Source organism: Mastigoproctus giganteus, chromosome 11 (genome assembly GCF_048544385.1).
Source record: "Mastigoproctus giganteus isolate SK-2022 chromosome 11, ASM4854438v1, whole genome shotgun sequence".
NCBI lineage: Eukaryota > Metazoa > Arthropoda > Arachnida > Uropygi > Thelyphonidae > Mastigoproctus > Mastigoproctus giganteus.
In genome coordinates this window covers 58705543-58724699 of record NC_143585.1, presented here as the reverse complement: position 1 = coordinate 58724699, position 19157 = coordinate 58705543, and the positions used below count along the sequence as shown (strand labels likewise).

The window sequence follows — 19157 nt, the reverse complement described above, 5'->3', positions numbered from 1 at the left end:
TGCTGCTCCAATTTGTACAGTAGTCTTCCATGTGCCACAGTATCAAAAGCTTTCCTGAAATCCAAGTATATGATATCAAAATTAGTCTTATCAAAAGCTTTCCTGAAATCCAAGTATATGATATCAAAATTATTCTTTGCATTCAGTTTCTTTGTGACACATCATAGTATCCAATCAAAAGTCAGACAACACTTCCCCTTAACAAACCCATGCTGTGTCTGAACTATAACTGCAGTCACATCTAGAAGATCCTGCCTCACTTCCTTAACCAGTGATTCCATTATTTTGCTTCAAACAGAAGATAGACTAACAGTGCTGCAATTACCAATGTCACCCTTTGATCCCTCTTTGTGAATTGGAGAAACATTTCAACATCTCCAGTCCGTGGGGACCTCCCCTGAGTCTAAGGAAGCTTTCATAATTATGGCTAAGGGTTTGATTACTTCCTTTGCTGCCTCCTTTAATATAACTGGATAGATATCATCCACCTCCAGGTGCCTTCCTTATGTTTAACTTCAACAATTTTGCTCTCAGTTATTACAAAATCACTTAGCTCCCTGTTAGAGTTTGATAAACTTCTGGACTTCCCCTCCTTAATTAACTCCTCATGTGTGAATGAAGATGCAAAATACTCATTCAGTTTATCAGCTACCTAAGCATGATCATCAATATTCAAAAAACCACGTTAACTGAACCAATCTGATTCATCTCTTTCCTTCTAGAGTTTACATAAGTAAAGAACTCTTAGCTGTTTTTATTTGCATCCTTTGCCAAAGATTTCTTGTAATCTGCCTTCTCCTGCCTAACCTACTTTTACAGACTAGCTTATATCTCCTATAGGCTTCTGTGTTGCTGATAATTTATATGCATCCCATGCATTTTTCTTCTCTGTCGTGAGCCTCATTAATTTATCTGGCATCCATTTAGACCTAAACCTTGAACAGTATTTCTTAGTTAGTATGAAAAGCCTAATACCCTCCAAGATTAAGGCTTCTACCTGAAGAAGGCTTCCTATTTAGAATTCACCATTGGTAAGATCATCAGTTGATCCCACTGTATAGAATTTAAAAACTGTCTGAGACTACTGTAGCCACCTTTACGAAAGCAAAAGCCCTTCCCTTTACCCTTAGATCTTCAAGTAAATCCACCAAATCAGTACACTGTGATCACTGCCACCCATTGGTTCCTTGATTTGCATATTCTTAATTCATGAATAATCACTGCTGATAATCAGATCAAGAGTATTACTCCCTCTTGTCGCTTCTCAAACATGTTGCTGTAGAAAACAGTCATCCAATAAATCCACAAAATTCTTGCTAGTGTGCAAGTGACCAATCCACAAGTTCAAGTCAAAATCTGGAAAGTTAATATCCTCCATTATACGACATTCTGATTTATAACCACAAACTTATAACCACAATGTCATCTGCAAATCGTAAATGGTTTAGGTACTCTCTGTTCACATTGACTCCTTTCTGCGACCAGTCTAATCTTCTGAAAGTTTCCTCAAGGGCAGCAGTAAACAGCTTTGAAGATATTGTGTCTCCTTGTCGAACTTCTTTCTCGATTTTAAATTTGCCACTGTCTTTGTCTAATCTAATAAAGGAGGTAGCACTCTCATATATTTTCTTCAAAATCATAATATATGGGGTATCTATGCCTTGTCTTTCCAGTGCCCGAAACATTGCCTTATGCTGTATGGAGTCAAATGCCTTTTCATAATCCACAAATGCCAGGCATAATGGTGTTTTATATTCATTTGCTTTCTCCATTAGCTGTGATATTACGTGTCGGATAACAAGCTAATTGGTCTATAATTTCCAATTTCTGATTTATCTCCTTTCTTATGCAGCAAAACTATGATTGCATTATTCCACTGCTTAGGCGTCACACCTTTTCTAATGCACTTTGTGAAGAGCCTTGCCAGTTTTTGTGTTATGTCTCTTCCTCCCAATTTTAACAGCTCTACAGTAACTTCATCTTCCCCCGGGGCTTTCCGATTCTTCATTAAATTCAATGCATGTTCTACCTCATCAGGAAGAATATTGGGTATGTCGTATGTGTTGCTACTTTGCAATCCATCTTCCCCACTGCTGGTATCATTCCCTCGCTCCCTGTATAATTCTCTATAGTAGTCTTCTGCTATTTGAATTATGCCTTCTCTGCTGTTTATAAGTACACCATCGCTATTCTTGAGTTTCAGTATCATTTGTCTTTCTGTATTACTGCTCATGGCTGTTGATTTAAATCCCTTGTTTTCCCTTAATGCCTGTTCTACTTTTCTTGTGTTAAATCTTCTTATGTCCTCTCTGAGTCTCTTTCTAATGGCTTTGCATAACTCAGTATACTCAATTTTCTCCCTGTCAGTGTTTTTCTTGCTCTTCATTTGTTGTCTTCGGTTCATCATGACAAGTGTTTCTTGACTAATTTTTTCTTCTTTGGATTTCTGTTTCTCTATAGGTTTCTTGGGCTTTATCACTTTCAGAAAGTTGTAATATTCCTCGTCGATATCTTGGTCCTGAGCAGTCTGCAGAAGCTCAAACTTGTAGTTGTAGTAGTAGTCGTAGGGGCATGTGATGCAAGAAAGCAAGTGTATGAGCTTATGCAGCATCAGCCAAAAAAAAAAAAAATCACACCATTCCCTCCAAATGCCTGTCCAGTACCTCCTTAAATTTATTCAACCTATCAACTTCCACGACAGATGGAAGTTTGTTCCAGCAATTAACCACCCGCTGGCTAAAGGCAAATTTCCGTACATCTATTCTACATCTGTCTTTTCTTAATTTGAATTTATGCCCCCTTAGGTTCGTAATCTGAACAAGTGGAAGGATCCCATTAGAATTCAGCATGGTCAACCCATTCAAGGCCTTATACACTTCAATCAGATCACCGTGCAGGTGCGTAGTCTCCAGCCACTGCAATTTGCAGAACTTAAGCCTCTCTTGGTAAGAGGATCCCTTCATTCCCCTCACCAATCTTGTTGCCCTTCTCTGTACACGCTCAAGTAAATCTACATCCTTCCTAAAATGAGGCCTCCAGACCTGTACGCAGTACTCAAGGCGTGGCCTGACCATTGCCTTGTACAGAGGGATAATCATCTCCTTTTCCCTGCTAGCAAAATTTCTATATATCATTGACAAAACCCCATGACCTGCCCTAGCAACCTGTCTGCATTGCTCAGAAAACTTCATATCTGATGGCACAATTACTCCCAGGTCTTTTTCATTTTCTACCACCTTAAGTGTAGTACCACACATTTGGTACGTTTCTCTGGGGTTACTTCTACCCATATGCAGTATTTTGCATTTGTCAAGGTTAAACTTCAGTTGCCACTTCTTAGCCCATTTGCCCAAATTATCCAGATCCTGTTGCAGTAGCACACTGCCATTACTGTCATTAACAACCCTGCCAACCTTTGTATCATCTGCAAACTTCGACATTAAGCCTGATATACCTTCATCAATATCATTGATAAATATACAAAACAACAGTGGACCTAACACCGAACCCTGTGGGACTCCACTAATAACATTAGTCCAAGAAGAGCAGCACCCATTGATTACCACCCTCTGTCTTCTCCCACTTAACCATCGTTTTATCCATTGAAGCAACTTACCCTTAATACCATTCTGCTCCAATTTGTTCAATAGTCTTCCATGCACAACAGTGTCAAAAGCTTTCCTGAAATCCAAATATATGATATCAAAATTATTTTTTGCATCCAGTTCCTTTGTAACCACATCATAATATCCTATCAAATTTGTCAGACAAGACTTTCCCTTAACAAACCCATGCTGAGTCTGAATTATTGCTGCAGTCTTGTCTAGATGATCCTGCAATGCATCTTTAACCAGTGACTCCATTATTTTACACGGAACTAACTGGTCTGTAATTACTTGTGTCACCCTTCGATCTCCCTTTGTGAATTGGGGATACATTTGCACATCTCCAGTCCGTGGGAATCTCCCCTGAGTCCAAGGACGCTCTCATAATTATGGCTAAGGGTTTGCTTAGTTGCTTTGCCGCCTCCTTTAATATAACTGGATAGATCCCATCCACCCCAGGTGCTTTTCTTATGTTTAACTTCAACAATTTCTCCTCCACTTTGCTTTCAGTTATTACAAAATCATTAAGTATCCTGCTACAATTTGATAACCTTCTGCCATTTTCAAACCTTAATAATTCCTCATGTGTGAATGTAGATGCTAAATACTCATTCAGTTTGTTTGCTACCTTAAGTTCTTAAGTTCTTATCTGTTCTTAAGTTCCAGTACATACTGCTTTTTCTCCTCCTCTGTTATCTCAAAGATCTTTGTATTATTTACTCGAGTCAGTTTTTTCCTTTCCTTTCCTACATCTATATCATGTGTACATCTTACCATTCTGTGATCACTTCCAAGATTTACCTTATTCAGGATGGTAACAGCATTCACAATATATCTTCTGTTAGTGAGGATGAAGTCGATTTCATTAGTTGTTAATCCATTTGGACTCTTCCATGTCCACTTTCTGTTCACCCTTTTCTTGAAAAAAGGGTTCATTACTGACTGTCCTTGAGATTCTGCAAATTCATTACTGACAGTCCTTGAGATTCCACAAGTCTCTCACCTCTTTTATTTCTTTCACCAATTCCGAAATTTCCTATAGTTCCTCTTTCTGCGCTGTTTTGCCTTTTTCCAACCTTAGCATTGAAGTCCCCCATAATAATAGTGTAGTGGGTTTTCTGCTCATCTAGAAGACTCTCAATTTCGGTGTACATTTCTTCAACCTCTTCATCATCATGGTTCGATGTTGGTGCATAAATCATTATAATCTTTAGCTTGTTCCTCTTAGAAATTTTGAGTATTAGTCTTGACACCCTTGATTATGTACTTTTGAATTCCAAAATGTCGTTTTTAAAATCTTTATGGACCAGAAACCCAACTCCACCTTCACTCCTTTCACTGTTTCCATTGGTGTACAGCAGATTTCCACTTGATAAACTTATAAGTGATTCATTTCTTCTTCTTGTTTCAGCCAAACCGATGATATTCCTATTCACATTTTCTAATCCTTTTCCAGCTCTAATATCCTGTCTTCACCGATGAGTGATCGTACGTTATTTAGCCAGTCTTCCATAAGTTCTGCCAACATCCATCCATTTTTTTGTGCATGCACAATAACATCTTTGGGGAAAATTCCATTCTTTGGTATGGTTTTTCAATTTAAAATTAAATATGGTGGCAACTTTTGACCATCAGCAGTGATGCATAGCATCATGGTGATATGCTGCTTTTTGTAGCCCATGCTTATAATCTTGATATCTTTTGCACCTTTAGCGTTGACGTGTAATTTCGAGAATTTGTATTCATTGTAATTTCAAAGAAGACCGGGGTTTCATCAGCATTTCTAATTTGACTAAACTCATAGGTTCTTTTTTACCTTAATTTCATCACCTGCCGCTGAAAGTTAATCAGCTTCTGTTGAAAGTCTGCAGGAATTTTTTGACAGATAGATATTCAGCACCTTAACGATAATCCACTACGATGCATGAATCTGTCGCACCAGCCACGACTGTCTTTAAAAATTATTTTCTCTATTCCGAGGGACTTGGCAATTTCGCCAGCTTTCGATTGCATGGATTGTCGAGTGATGGGCTCGACAATCCATGCGCGTGTCTCCATTACAAAACGTATCACAGCTTCATCAACTTGTGGAAATCTTCCTTTCTTAGGCCCTGTAAAGCATTTGGTTGTTGCTTTGCACGAAAATATGGAATTGTGATCATTTCTCCAACGACAAACATTTACTTCATTAATGTCAACCCACAGCTCTATTTCCATGTTCTTTTACATACACAATAACTTTTTGTTTCAATGCTGCTTCGTAGTGCAATCTTTTTGACATTTTATTTGCAATAAGGGATCAAAATTAATGAAATACAGTAACTCCACTTAAGTACTTTAGAAGATACAATCAAAACTTCCTAGTTTTCGCTGAGTGAGCTCCACTACAATGAAATAATGGTGGCTTCACATTTCAAAAGCACGTGAAATCACCCATGCCACTTTATTCTCTATTGGAATTGGAGAATGCGATAACAGTCAAACTTGAAGACGGGGTTTCCATGTAAAAACAAAACCTGTGGTGCTGTGCAAAGTGCGGGAAAATTCTAAAAAAAACCTGCGATTGTAAAATGCCATCAATTCTAAGATGCACCCCGTTTTTAGAGATGTTTATAGGGGGAAAAAAGTGCGTCTTAGAATCGAAGAAATACAGTAATATTATTAATATTCATTGCTTCTATTGGAATGAGCAGAAGCCTGGAGAGCAAGTTGCTGAGGATTTCTAGAAATGCTGGGAGTCATCATGGAACAAGTAAATACTTGGGCTGTGTTCAGGTAAGAACAGGTGCATGCAGTGGTGAGCTATAGTGGGCTCACGAGAGCCCATTGTTGAGATGATCATTCATTTTACAAATGAAATCCTGAATGCAATTGAGTATCCAGAGCCGAAACTATGATGGGGGCGAGTGGAGCCCCTATCCCCAGCATTTTAATGGTGCAATTGACCAGTTATGTAATTTAAAATTGCTTCATTTGTGATTTTATTACAGTCAGTCCTCTAATGAACTTCTTTATAGTAAATTGTTTCAAATCCACCTTGGTAATTACATTTAAAATAGGTTCTGTTGAAAGAAGAAAATTTCCATGTCACCTCTGGCCTTTAGGCAATTTAGGTAATCAGAAAGCATGAATTAAGGGTGAAAGGGATTACTATTTCGCAATGCTAGCAATGTCAGTAAAATCTATGCAGTCACATACCGAGAAGTCACACCAGTCAATATGCTTTCCATAGCCAGTCAGAGGATTAAGAAGATTCCTGACATGGATAATAGCCTCTGGTCAACTTATGTTGTGGTTCCCCTTTACTCCGACAAACGGGCATATGTTTTTTGGGGAAGTGAATGATCCTCGTCTTCCAGTAAATTTCTCCGTATATGTTTACACGGTCACAGTAGCTGAATATTCGTGTGATTCTGATATTTTGCACAGTATTCAAAGAACTAGTGACAGTAGCAACGTGGGGTGGGGATTGAGGTGACTAAGATATTACATAAACTTTACGAAGATGAAATGTTGGGAGATTTTGAAACTTCATCAAGGCTTTCACTGTACAGAAAATGTTATAAAATATAAAGGCATACAGGCAATAATAATAATAAAAAAAAAACTGTATGTATTATATCACCAATCTCCAAAAATCAGTGCAAATTAAGGATGATTGCTAAAGAACTTGATGTGGAAACTATAAAGATCGGTTGTGTGTTCGGGCCACGATGGGCAGCTTGTAGCTTGCTGACGGCAATTGCGGGTTGGAGGAATTATCCCACTTTGTGCAAACATTTTGAATTAAAAGTTAAATATTCGAGATTATTAAACCAAACTTTTAATATGGAGGACTCAACCTGCAGGAGTACTCTTACCTTTTCAGAAGCTTAACAGAATCACTATGGTAAAAGCAAATAAATTAATTATTCAAACTATCAATGCTATTGCTAATTTGAAAAAGTCTGAAGGAAATTATGAAGTTAAAATTGAGAGCATGTTGAAGTAGCAAGAATTTGAAGGAATAAAAATCGAAAGTAAGAACACATTTACACAAAATTACCTCATTACAAGTTATTAAATGTAAAGTTATTAATGCAACAGAGAGTAATATTAAATTAAATAAAGAAAATAAAAATTAAATAAAGAAACTGAAAAATAATTTCAATTTCTCATCGTCAATGATACCATTGACGATGAGAAATTGAAAGAAATTTTAAACATATTAGTATTAATATTAGTTGAGGCATATAATGCAAAAAGCAAGCTTATACAGGATCATCAAAAAAACCTTCCCATTTCGCCCATCCAGTCACTCCAAATGTTTGTCTAGTTCAGCCTTAAATTTATTTAAGCTGTCAACTTCCACAACAACAAATGGAAATCTGTTCCAGTAATCAACTACGTGCTGGCTAAAGGCAAACTTCCGCACATCTATTCTACAACTGTTTTCTCAATTTGAATCTATGTCCCCTCAGGTTCTTAGTCTGAACAAGTGGAAGTATCCCATCAGCTTTGAGCCTGCTCAACCCGTTCAAGGCCTTATACACCTCAATCAGATCACCTCGCATGTGCCTAGTCTCCAGGCACTATAATTTGCAGAACTTAAGCCTATCTTGGTAAGAGCATCCATTTGTTCCTCTCACCAATCTTGTTGCCCTTCTTTGTACTGATTCTAGCAACTCTACATCGTTCCTAAAATGAGGCCCCGAGACCTGTATCCAGTATTCAAGGTGCGGCCTCGCCACTGCCTTGTACAACGGGAGAAACACCTCCTTGTCCCTGCTTGCAAAATTCCTAGATATCATTGCCAAGACTCCATGACCAGATCTGGCAACCCATCTGCACTGCTCAGCAAACTTCATACCTGACTGCACAATTACCCCCAAGTCTTTTTCACTTTCCACTTCTCTCAGTGTAGTACCACACAGATGGTACGTTTCTCGTGGGTTACTGCTATCCATATGCAGTACTTTGCATTTGTCAATGTTAAACTTCAGTTGTCATTTCACAGCCCATCTGCCTAACTTTTCTAGATTCTGTTGCAGTAGTATACTGTCTTTAGTATCATTAACATCCCTGCCAGCCTTTGTATCATTTGCAAACTTGGACATTAAGCCATATGGTACCCAAAATTGTGGAATAGGAAAGAACTTTTGTCTTGGTGGCAAGACTGTGAAAACCAAATAAGAAAAAATAAAAACTGTGAAAACCAAATAAACTGTCTTCGACAAAATAGATATTTTGTCGAAGACAGTTTATCTTTAAAACCGAGTGAAATTCCCAAATTTCCCTTTCAATTCAGAAAGCCAGAAATATCTTTGAAACCACTGAAGCTGAGCAAGCTTTTAGCATAATGAATAATATTATTAGATAGTATGAATCAGAGCTGTAATATTTCTTGAATATTAAAGTAAACCCTTATTATTTTACAAATATGAATAATATTATATAAATGAATGAATAATGTTGACAATTAAACACATTGCAGATTATCATGACCATACATCTAAATGGAAAACAACTGCTTTAATTTGATCCAGATCATTACTTCAAATCATTCCTCTGTAATCATTGCTCAGCTATTGAGCAAAGCAGAAGATCGAAAACAAATATTAATAAAGAAGTAAATTGCATATGTCAATTTTTAGAATAAAATTTTCTTGAATATTTTTGCAATAATTTCTTTTTCATGTAATCGGTGATTTTTGTGTACCTTTTCCAGAATAGTTTGTTTTTTTAAGTAATATTTGTTTTTAAATTTAGAATGTTTTGTGATAGTTTTTATGTTATTTGTGATATAGGAAATATTTCATGTTATTTTTTATTTGCAATATTAAAATTTTATCATGAAAAAAATGTATCCATTACATTTTCCTAGTTGTTAAAAAACAAACAGATGAATAAAAAAGTTGCATGTGTGCTGAGAATGCACGGTAGATGGTTTATGTGAAAGGCCTTCATGTTTCTTTTAGGTATTTTGATTTGTATATATTGATTACGAAATAAAAGGGCCTTTTTTATTGTAAATATTTTACTCAAAAATTTTTATAATTTCTGGGAGACAAGATACAATGGATTTATGATAACTATAATAAGAGATATATACTTGTGATTGCAATATATCTGTTGTTGTTGTTTGTTATTTGGTTTTTAGGAGCATTAGCAACTAAGGCCATATTGCTCCGGGATATGCGGTGGTCATTCCTTGACCTTTCCGCATTCTCCGTATTTGGTGGTGACGGGCTAGAACCTCGGTCTAATCAAGAAGCGTGTGCTATGCACTGCTGCTCCTTCCCACCTGGCTACGGAGGCGCCGCAACATATCTAAATCTCTCCGGAAAACATTGATTGAAGTGCCAATCTTATAGTATGGACTGGATATAAATCTGTGCCGTGGTCAAGGCTATGACAATACAGCAACCATGGCAGAATTCATGGTGGAGTCCAATCTAAATCCAAGGAAATGAATCGCAAAGCACTGTTTATGCCCTGTTCAAACTACTCATTAAATTTATGCAAAGTGCATTCATTTGTATGTGCTTCGTAATGCATAACCATCTGTGGAACTTTGGAAAACCTTTATTTTTTCTTTTCAGTCTCCCCACACCATTGGGAAATAATGAAAAAGCACACAGGAATGACAGTCAAAAGACTTGCCCAGACAAGGTGGAGCGCACATTATGAATCTGTAAATATGGTCAAAATGTATTTTGAAAAAAAAAAAAAAAAAAAACTTCTGCTCTACAAACATTGTGCAAACCTCAAGAGAATATAGATACCAGAGAGACCACTGAAATTTTATTATCATCCATATGTGATTTTTCTTTTCTAAGTTATCTTTCTTTCTGGTACGGAATTCTACAAGCAGTTAACTTTACACAAAAATATTTGCAAACAGTCGATATAAGCCTGGAAAAATGTGTTGTAAAGTTACAGACCTTAAAATTATTTATTAATGAAGAAAGAAAGAAATAAAATTGTACATGGGGCTTTGAAATGCATATATTTCAAAGCTGACCAAAATTTTCAGTCAAGGAGAAATTTTATGAGAAATTGGCTGACTAAGATGTCACTTACAAGCTGCAAAAATAACTGCTGAGGAAGCAAAACAGTGGATAACTTTGCAGTTTGTAGAGTTTATTATAAAGTGGTATTTTTCAGAACTTATAGCAAATTTATTATTATATTTAAGGTTCTTTTTAACAATTGGGAAATAATGAAAAACTTTAATTTGGAAAAGCTTCCTGCAAAAGAAGCTTTTCCAAATTAAAATAAATTAAAAATTATTGCCACTCATCAATGGGTTAGACTAGATTATCAAATATAGTATATTATCTATTGAAAATGAATATGCCAGAAAAATTAATTTTGATGAGGTTGTCGATAAATTTCCCAAAATGAAGACACGAAAATTGTAACTATAAATCTTTTCTGTTATTGATTTTCGCATTTTGTATCTCTTTTTTCCTTTTTGTTATTATATTAAATACTATGTAAATACCCTATTCTTTATTCATTGAATTTTACATTCCTAATTTTTACGTTAATATTTAACGTTCCTTAGTTTTCTATGATTTTTTAAAATCGATAAAGTTTTAAGACTTTTTTTTTCCAAGTTGATAACATTATTCGGGGGGGGGGGCACCAGAAGGATTCACCCAGTACGTAAAAGACTGTAGCTATGCCACTGTTATGCTGTAAGTTAAGAAACATAAAATCTAAGGCAGTGCACTGGGAAAGCAAAAATCAGGGTAGGAGTGTGTTATAGGCCTAACGACTGATGAATACAATGAAAAATTATACAGAGAAAGAGAGTGGGCACTTAAATAAGAATGAGTTATGAGGGATTTTAAATTCGCAGATATTGACTGGAATTTGTGGGTGGGTTACTCGCACATTAAGACTTGTTTAATTTAATATGATTGTTTTTTTCTACAGTAGCATATTCAAGAGGCAACCAGGGGAGTAATAATCTTGATCTGATTATCGGCAGTGATTACAGTGTACAGATGTGGGATTTACTAAAAGATGCAACTATCAGGGGTAAATAGAAGGTTTTCATAAAGGTGACTACGGTGGTCTCAGACAGTGTTTAAATTCTATACAGTGGGACAAACTGATCATGTTACCAACAGTAAATTCTAAGTGGGAAGCATTCAAGGAATTAATCGTGGAAGCTACTAAACATTTCATACCTATTATGTATGAAAAAAATGCATGCATCCCATACATTTTTCAAGGTTTAGGCCTAAATGGTTATCAAATGAACTAATGAGACTTGTGACAGAGAAGAAAAATGCATGGGATGCATATAAATTATCAAGCGACTCAGAAGCCTATGGCAGATATAAGCTAGTCTGTAATCAGGTCACAAAGGAGGTTAGGCAGGCGAAGGCAGAAAGCTTCGTGAACAATTATATACCTTAATCAATATCATTGATGAATACACAAAACAACAATGGGCCCAGCACTGAACCTGGGGAACTCCACTAATAACACTTGCCCATGAAGAGCAGTGTCCATTGATTACCACTCTCTGTCGTCTCCCACTCAACCATCCCTTTATCCAATGTAGCAACTTACCCTTAATGCTATACCTCTTCAATTTGTACAGCAGTCTTCCATGTGCAACAGTATCAAAAGCTTTCCTGAAATCCAAGTATATGATATCAAAATTATTTTTGACATTCAGTTCCTTTGTGACCACATCATTGTATCCAATCAAATTGATCAGACAAGACCTCCCATTAACAAACCCATGCTGTGTCTTAACTATTACTGCAGCCTTCTCTAGATGATCCTATAATAGAAGAAGAAGAATTCTTTATTATATACAGAAAGCGCTTCTGAAATACTTCTTTAACAGGTGACTCCATTATTTTTCCCGGGAACACAAGTTAAACTAACAGGTCTATAGTTTACTTGTGTCACCTTTTGTGAATTGGCAATACATCTGCACACCTCCAGTCCATGGGGACCTCCCCTGAGTCCAAGGAAGGTTTGCTTACTTCTTTTGCTGCCTCCTTTAATATAACTGGATAGATCCTGTCCACCCGAGGTGCCTTCCTTATGTTTAACTTCAACAATTTCTCCTCCACTTTGCTCTCAGTTATTACACAATCATTAAGCACCCTACTACAATTTGATAACCTTCTGGCATTCTCCTTTCTTAATAACTCCTTATGTGTGAATGTAGATGCAAAATACTCATTCAGTTTATCAGCTACCTGAGCATGATCATCAATAGTCAACCAATCTACGTTAAGTGGTCCAATCTGATTCATCCCTTTCCTTCTGGAGTTTACATAAGTAAAGAATTTTTTGCTGTTTTTCTTTACATCCTTTGCCAAAGATTTCTCGTAATCTGTCTTCACCTGCCTAACCTCCTTTGTGACTTGATAACAGACAAGCTTATATCTGCCATAGGCTTCTGTGTCACCTGATAATTTATATGCATCCCATACATTTTTCTTCTCTGCCCCGAGCCTCTAATTCATCTGACATCCTAGTAAGAGACTTGACATAACCTTAGACAAAGTGACAAGCAACAGCTTACAGAAAAAATTAAATATAGATATAAAACTAAACAATAGTGGCACCTGGAAATAGATTTTCAACCAGAATCTTAGATCTTAGATTCTAGTTGAAAATTTATTTCCTGGTGCCACCGTTGTTTAGTTTTTTATCTGTATTTCATTTTTTCTTATAGTCATTGCTTGTACCTTTGCCTAAGCATTTTATCAAGTCTCTTACTCTCTTTTTTTTTTTTTTTTACTAGGTTTTCAAATCTCTTTACCTTAACTGTATTAGACTAATATGTTATGTCTCTAGAAATTTCTGTTATCAATTCTAGTTTGAATTTCTTGTTTTTATAGTGTAAACTGTAAAGTTCATAAGCCATTTTCTAAACCCCCCCCCTTTTAATCCTTGCAATTTTTATTTTGTTTACAAAATTTTATTCTTATTATTATTTATGTTTACCTTTTTACCCTTTGGCTTGTGGTTTAAATCAGAAATGAAGACACATGTCTTCATGACATATTGCTTGTTATCCTAGCAGTTGACACCTGATGAGAGGCTGGTTTTGTAAGTTGTGTAGCGACATCTTTATTTTGTCAATTTAGTAATTATTTATTTCTTATTATGCATATTTTATAAATTATTTTCTATCTCCTTTCCTTCTATCATTCTCTATCTTTTTCACTTTCTTTTTTTTTTGCTTTATATATTACAATCCCATTGTATGAATACCATTCAGCTCCTTTATTAGTAATGCTTTTGAAGTTTCGTTTGAGCAAAATAATTCTGACAAAAACTTCACTATAACTATTATTTGCAAAGTTTACTATGCCTAAAATTTATTGGTTACATATGTGAAATTATTACTGACACTATGAATTACACTCATTTAAGTTTAGTCATGATCAAATCTTATATGAGTGTCATTAATACTGAGCTTTATAGAGGAAATGCAAATATTAATAAAAATAATATGCAAATAATAATTAAAAATAATAATTAATATGCAAATACAAAATGAATGCACTGGAATACTAAATTGTTATGAATAAAGTCAAATGAGAACTAACTGAGGATGCTATTGTAGAAATAATTCCATTTCAACAAGCCATAATGGCAGTAAGCAATATTAAAGGCAGTAACAAAGGTTACTGCTTAGCATATTATTTCTTTTCACTAAAGGCCTCCATAGCTGAGTGGGCAGGAGCGGGAGTGCAGTAGCACACGCTCTTTGAGTAGACCGGGGTTCAATCCCTGACTGCTGAATACGGTCGATCTGCCAACCTGCACTGGACCAGCGTGGCAGATTATGGTCCATTTCCCTCAGCATGAATTGTTGAGGAGGCTTCCATTCTGCAGTGGGTTGTAATGGCTGCACTTTACTTTTTTTTTATTTTTTTATTTGTACTTGTGCTGTGCTCTCTGCGCACGCGTGTGTGAGTATAGCAGTAGTAGTAGTAGTAATAGTGGCATATGATGCAAGAAAGCAAATGTATGAGCTTATGCAGCATCAGCCAAAAAAAAAATTCACACAACCATTCCCTTTAAATGTATGTCCAGTTCCTCCTTAAATTTATTTACGTGTGTGCACACGCACGCACCCACAACTAGAAACTTCATAATTACAGATAATAAATTGCAGTTAAATATTATGAACAATAATTTATTCATGTGTATAATAAATGAATGAATAAATAAGCTAAATTTTATTTTTCTATCGTTGGCACCTTTCATTTATTTAGCTTGGCATTTCGTTAAAAAAGACACCAATGACAACAAAATAAAATTCAAGTGTGCAAAATGAAGGTTGACCTATGGTTTTAAACTAAGGAATTTACCTGAGGTGTAAAGGCAAATATTTTATCTTGCAGGCTATACAGTTTACTTGTGCTCAGTAATCCAACTTCCCTGGAATAACGACCTGATAATGTTAGTTTCTTGTTATAGCCTAAAAATTAAAATCATATATTCAGCATGCTTTAAATAAATTGTATAAATTCAAAATGTCAATTAGCTGAAAACTCCTTTCTCTCTTTTTTTTTGATCAATGTGTTTATGAATAAAGTGGACTTTCCTAAATATGATTAACAACAGCATATGCTGTATGCTTTATACTTTTAATTAGTTAATACATTAACTATAGGGGATACACTTCAGCATTTTGTTAACTGTTGATGCTATTGTGCAACATCAGTAATAACGAATTTCTTTGTCAGTATTCAACAGTATTCACAATCAACTGTTGTGTGTTTGTAACATTACATAGGTTTTTTACTTTGCTTGTGTTGTTTGAAAATGTTTCTTCTTTGGATACTATAAACACAACTGATAATGAAAGAGGTTCCGCAAGTAGTAAGAGGACAAATATTCAAAATATTAAAAATTGTAAGGCGACAAATATTCAAAATAAATAATATAAAATATGCAAAGTCCTTCGGGGTAGGATAAACTAGGACCTCTTCTGGGGTGTGAGACCTGCAAATCCCTCCCAGGGTGGGATTAACTACGAACCCTGCTGACAACTTCAAGTGTGGGATATCTATTCACCTGTACAATAAAAGGTGAGTCAAGTGTTACTGCCACCTTTGGGTGTGAAATACAGTTTGGTCCATTCAGAAGGGGGCAGTTAGGTTAATTAATGACTGCTCTCTAACACAGTCTCTCCACTCGCTGTCTCATAGATGTACTGTTTCTGCTGCATGCCTTTTCTACAGATACTTCCATGGGCACTGTTCTTCTCAATTGGCTTCTATAATTTCCACTCTCTCTTTCAAAACAGTCTGAACATGTACTACCACACCAAGATCCATTTACTGTCCAACTTCAAACTCACAGAACCAACTTTTTATCTTCCTCGTTTATTCATTCAACTACCGTTTTCTGGAACAACCTCCCTTCGTATGTGTTTCCTGAAAATTACAGTCTACAGAAGTTCAAGTCTAATGTCAACAAATATCTTCTTTCATCTTCTCAACCTCCAACCCAAGCACGGTACTAAGTACTATAGGTTCTAATACCTCTCGTGTTTGGGGTTTTCATAAAAAAAGAAAAAAAAAAAAAAAACCTTAAACAGGCAAACATATGTACCCTTATTTTATGCAAGTGCTATTTAGCTATGCTCCTATAAGTGCTTATGCTCCTATAAGTAGCCATAGTGATGAAGTTGAAGAATTTTAAGATGTATTGCATCTTTACAAGCAGGATGACTACCACTATAAAAACTTATTTGATTTTAATGTGAGAATTGGTTAGATCTAAAATGGAGAAAGATCTGTTGGCCTGTATGGAACCAGAAAAGGGGTGATAAAAGCACCCTACTAAATGAATTTGCAGAGGAAAAAAATTTGTTCATCGCAAACTCATTCTTCAAGAAAAAGCCCAATGAAAATGGATATGACAGAACCCTTTTGAAAATACTAGTGGAATTAATTTCATACTGACAAACAATAAAACAATATTCACAGACTTAAAAGTCATGAACCATTTTATTATTGGAAGTGACCATCGATTGCTGAGAGCAAAAATCAAAATTGATTGCAAGAAAGAACAAAATATATTGGTCAAGTCAATTAAAGCGAAGAAGATCAGCACTAATTAACTATTAAGAGGTTGTCAAAACTTTGAACTAGACCTGTCCAATTATTTTTGTGTGCTGCAAGACCTTCCCAACACACAGACATTTAAACTGATAATGGCAAAGTCATAGTCTATTGTAGACACTGCCTATGCCATTGCACCTACTATAAAACAAGAAAGACCAGAATATCACAAATTGCCATGATGAAAAAGCAACGAGAAAGGAAGCAAAGTGGTAACAAAAGAAACACGGCAGAGTATGAAGAAATTAGCATTAGTAGAGGCATATGATGCATTTCCCATTTCACTGATCCATTCATTTCAAGTGTTTGTCTAGTTTTGTCTTGAATTTATTTAAGCTATCAACTTCCACAACAACAGATGGAAGTTTGTTCCAGCAATCAACTACCCGCTAGCTAAAGGCAAACTTCTGCACATCTATTTTAAAACTGTCTTTCCTCAGTTTGAATTTATGCCCCCTCAGGTTTGTAATCTGACAAGAGAAAGAATCCCCTCAGCACTGAGCTTGATCAATCCATTCAAGCCTTATACACCTCAATCAGATCGCCTCGCAGGTACCTAGTCTCCAGAAGCTGCAATTTGCAGAACTTAAGCCTTTCTTCATAAGAGCACCTCTTTGTTCCCTTCACCAATCTTATTGCCCTTTTCTGTACTTGTTCTAGCAACCCTACATCCTTCCTTTCTAAAATGAGGCTTCCAGACCTGTACGCAGTACTCAGGGTGTGGCAACTCCATAGCCAGGTGGGCAGGAGCAGCAGTGTGTAGCACACGCTTTTTTGATTAGACCGGGGTTCAAGCCTGTGACCAACAAATACGGAGGATGCAGAAAGGTCAGGGAATGACCAACGCATATCCCTGGAGCAATATGGCCTTAGTTGCTAATGCTCCTAAAAACCAAATAACAACAACAACTCAGGGTGTGGCCTGACCATTGCCTTAAACAAGGGGATAATCACCTCCTTATCCCTGCTTGCAAAATTCCTGTATATCATTGACAAAACCCCATGACCCACTCTGGGAGCCTGTCTGCACTGCTCAGAAAACTTGACATCTGACTGCACAATTACCCCAAGGTCTCTTTCATTCTCCACTGCCCTGAGTGTAACACCACACAGTTGGTACGTATCTCTTGGGTTACTGCTACCCATATGCAGTACTTTGCATTTGTCAATGTTAAACTTCAGTTGCCACTTCTCAGCCCATCTACCCAACTTTTACAGAACTTGTTGTTGCAGCATATTGTCATTATTGTTATTAACAACCCTACCAACCTTTGTATCATCTGCAAACTTTGACATTTAGCTTGATATACCTTCATCAATATCAATGATAAATATACAAAACAACAATGTGCCCAACACCAAACCCTGAAGGACACCACTAATAACATAAGTCAACATAGAGCAGTACCCATTGACCACCACTCTCTGTCTTCTCCCACTCAACTATCCTTTTATCCATTGTAGTAGCTTGATCATAATGCGATACTGCTCCAATTTGTATAGTAGTCTTCTATGTGCAACAGTATCAAAAGCTTTCCTGAAATCCAAGTATATGATATCAAAATTATTTTTGGCATCCAGTTCCTTTGTGACCACATCATAGTATCCAATCAAATTGGTCAGACAAGACTTCCCTTTGCCAACCCATGCTGTGTCTGAATTATTCCTGCTGTCTTGTCTAAATCAACCTGCAATCTTCTTTAACCAGTGACTCCATCATTTTCTCTGGAACAGAAGTCAAACTAACAGGTCTGTAATTACTTGTGTCCCCCTTTGTGAACTGGAGAAACATTTGCACATCTCCAGTCTGTGGGAATTTCCTCCCAAAGTTCAAGGATGCTCTCATAATTATGGCTAAGGATTTGCTTACTTCCTTTGCTGCCTCCTTTAACATAATTGGATAGATCACATTCACACCAGGTGGCTTAATTATGTTTAACTTCAACAATTTCTCCTCTACTTTGCTGTCAGTTACTAATCAGTAACTTCTTCAAATAATTTTTTTATTTCTACTATTTAAATTAAAATAATTCTTTAATTTACATAAATTCAGGAATACCCATTATGCCAAAAAGGAAGTCTAAGTTTATGGATGACTTGAGGATGAAATATCCAAGTTTTTGAAAGGGAAGAGTAGATGAGGAGGCGGAATGCATCATTTACGGTCCAGAAAGATACATCTCGGTTGCTAACAAGGGTTCATGTGATTTGGACATCCATGAATTCAGAGAAATATAAGAAGAATATTAGATTTGAAAAACCTTGCAGCAAGGTAACAGACTTTTTAGTAAATGCCTCTAAAAAGCTTGATGCAAGAGTTTCTTTTGCTGAAGGAACCCTTGCCTTTCATACAGTGGCACATCACCACAGCTATAAATTGATCTCTTGTACAGCAGAATTATTAAAGTCGATATGCTCTGATTCAGATATTGCTAGGAGGATTATCTTG

At 36.2% G+C, this 19157-nt stretch overlaps 1 protein-coding gene across 2 annotated transcripts in view; it reads right to left on the bottom strand.

Annotated features, from left to right (window-relative positions):
- The window catches only part of LOC150078032 (putative phosphorylase b kinase regulatory subunit alpha), a 608767-nt gene that overhangs the window by 311002 nt on the left and 278608 nt on the right, over positions 1–19157 (bottom strand). For both annotated transcript variants that reach the window (XM_090384728.1, XM_090384727.1), the window contains exon 16: positions 14948–15057. In XM_090384728.1, the coding sequence (XP_090240854.1) occupies positions 14948–15057 (110 nt within the window). The remainder of the gene's footprint in view (positions 1–14947; positions 15058–19157) is intronic.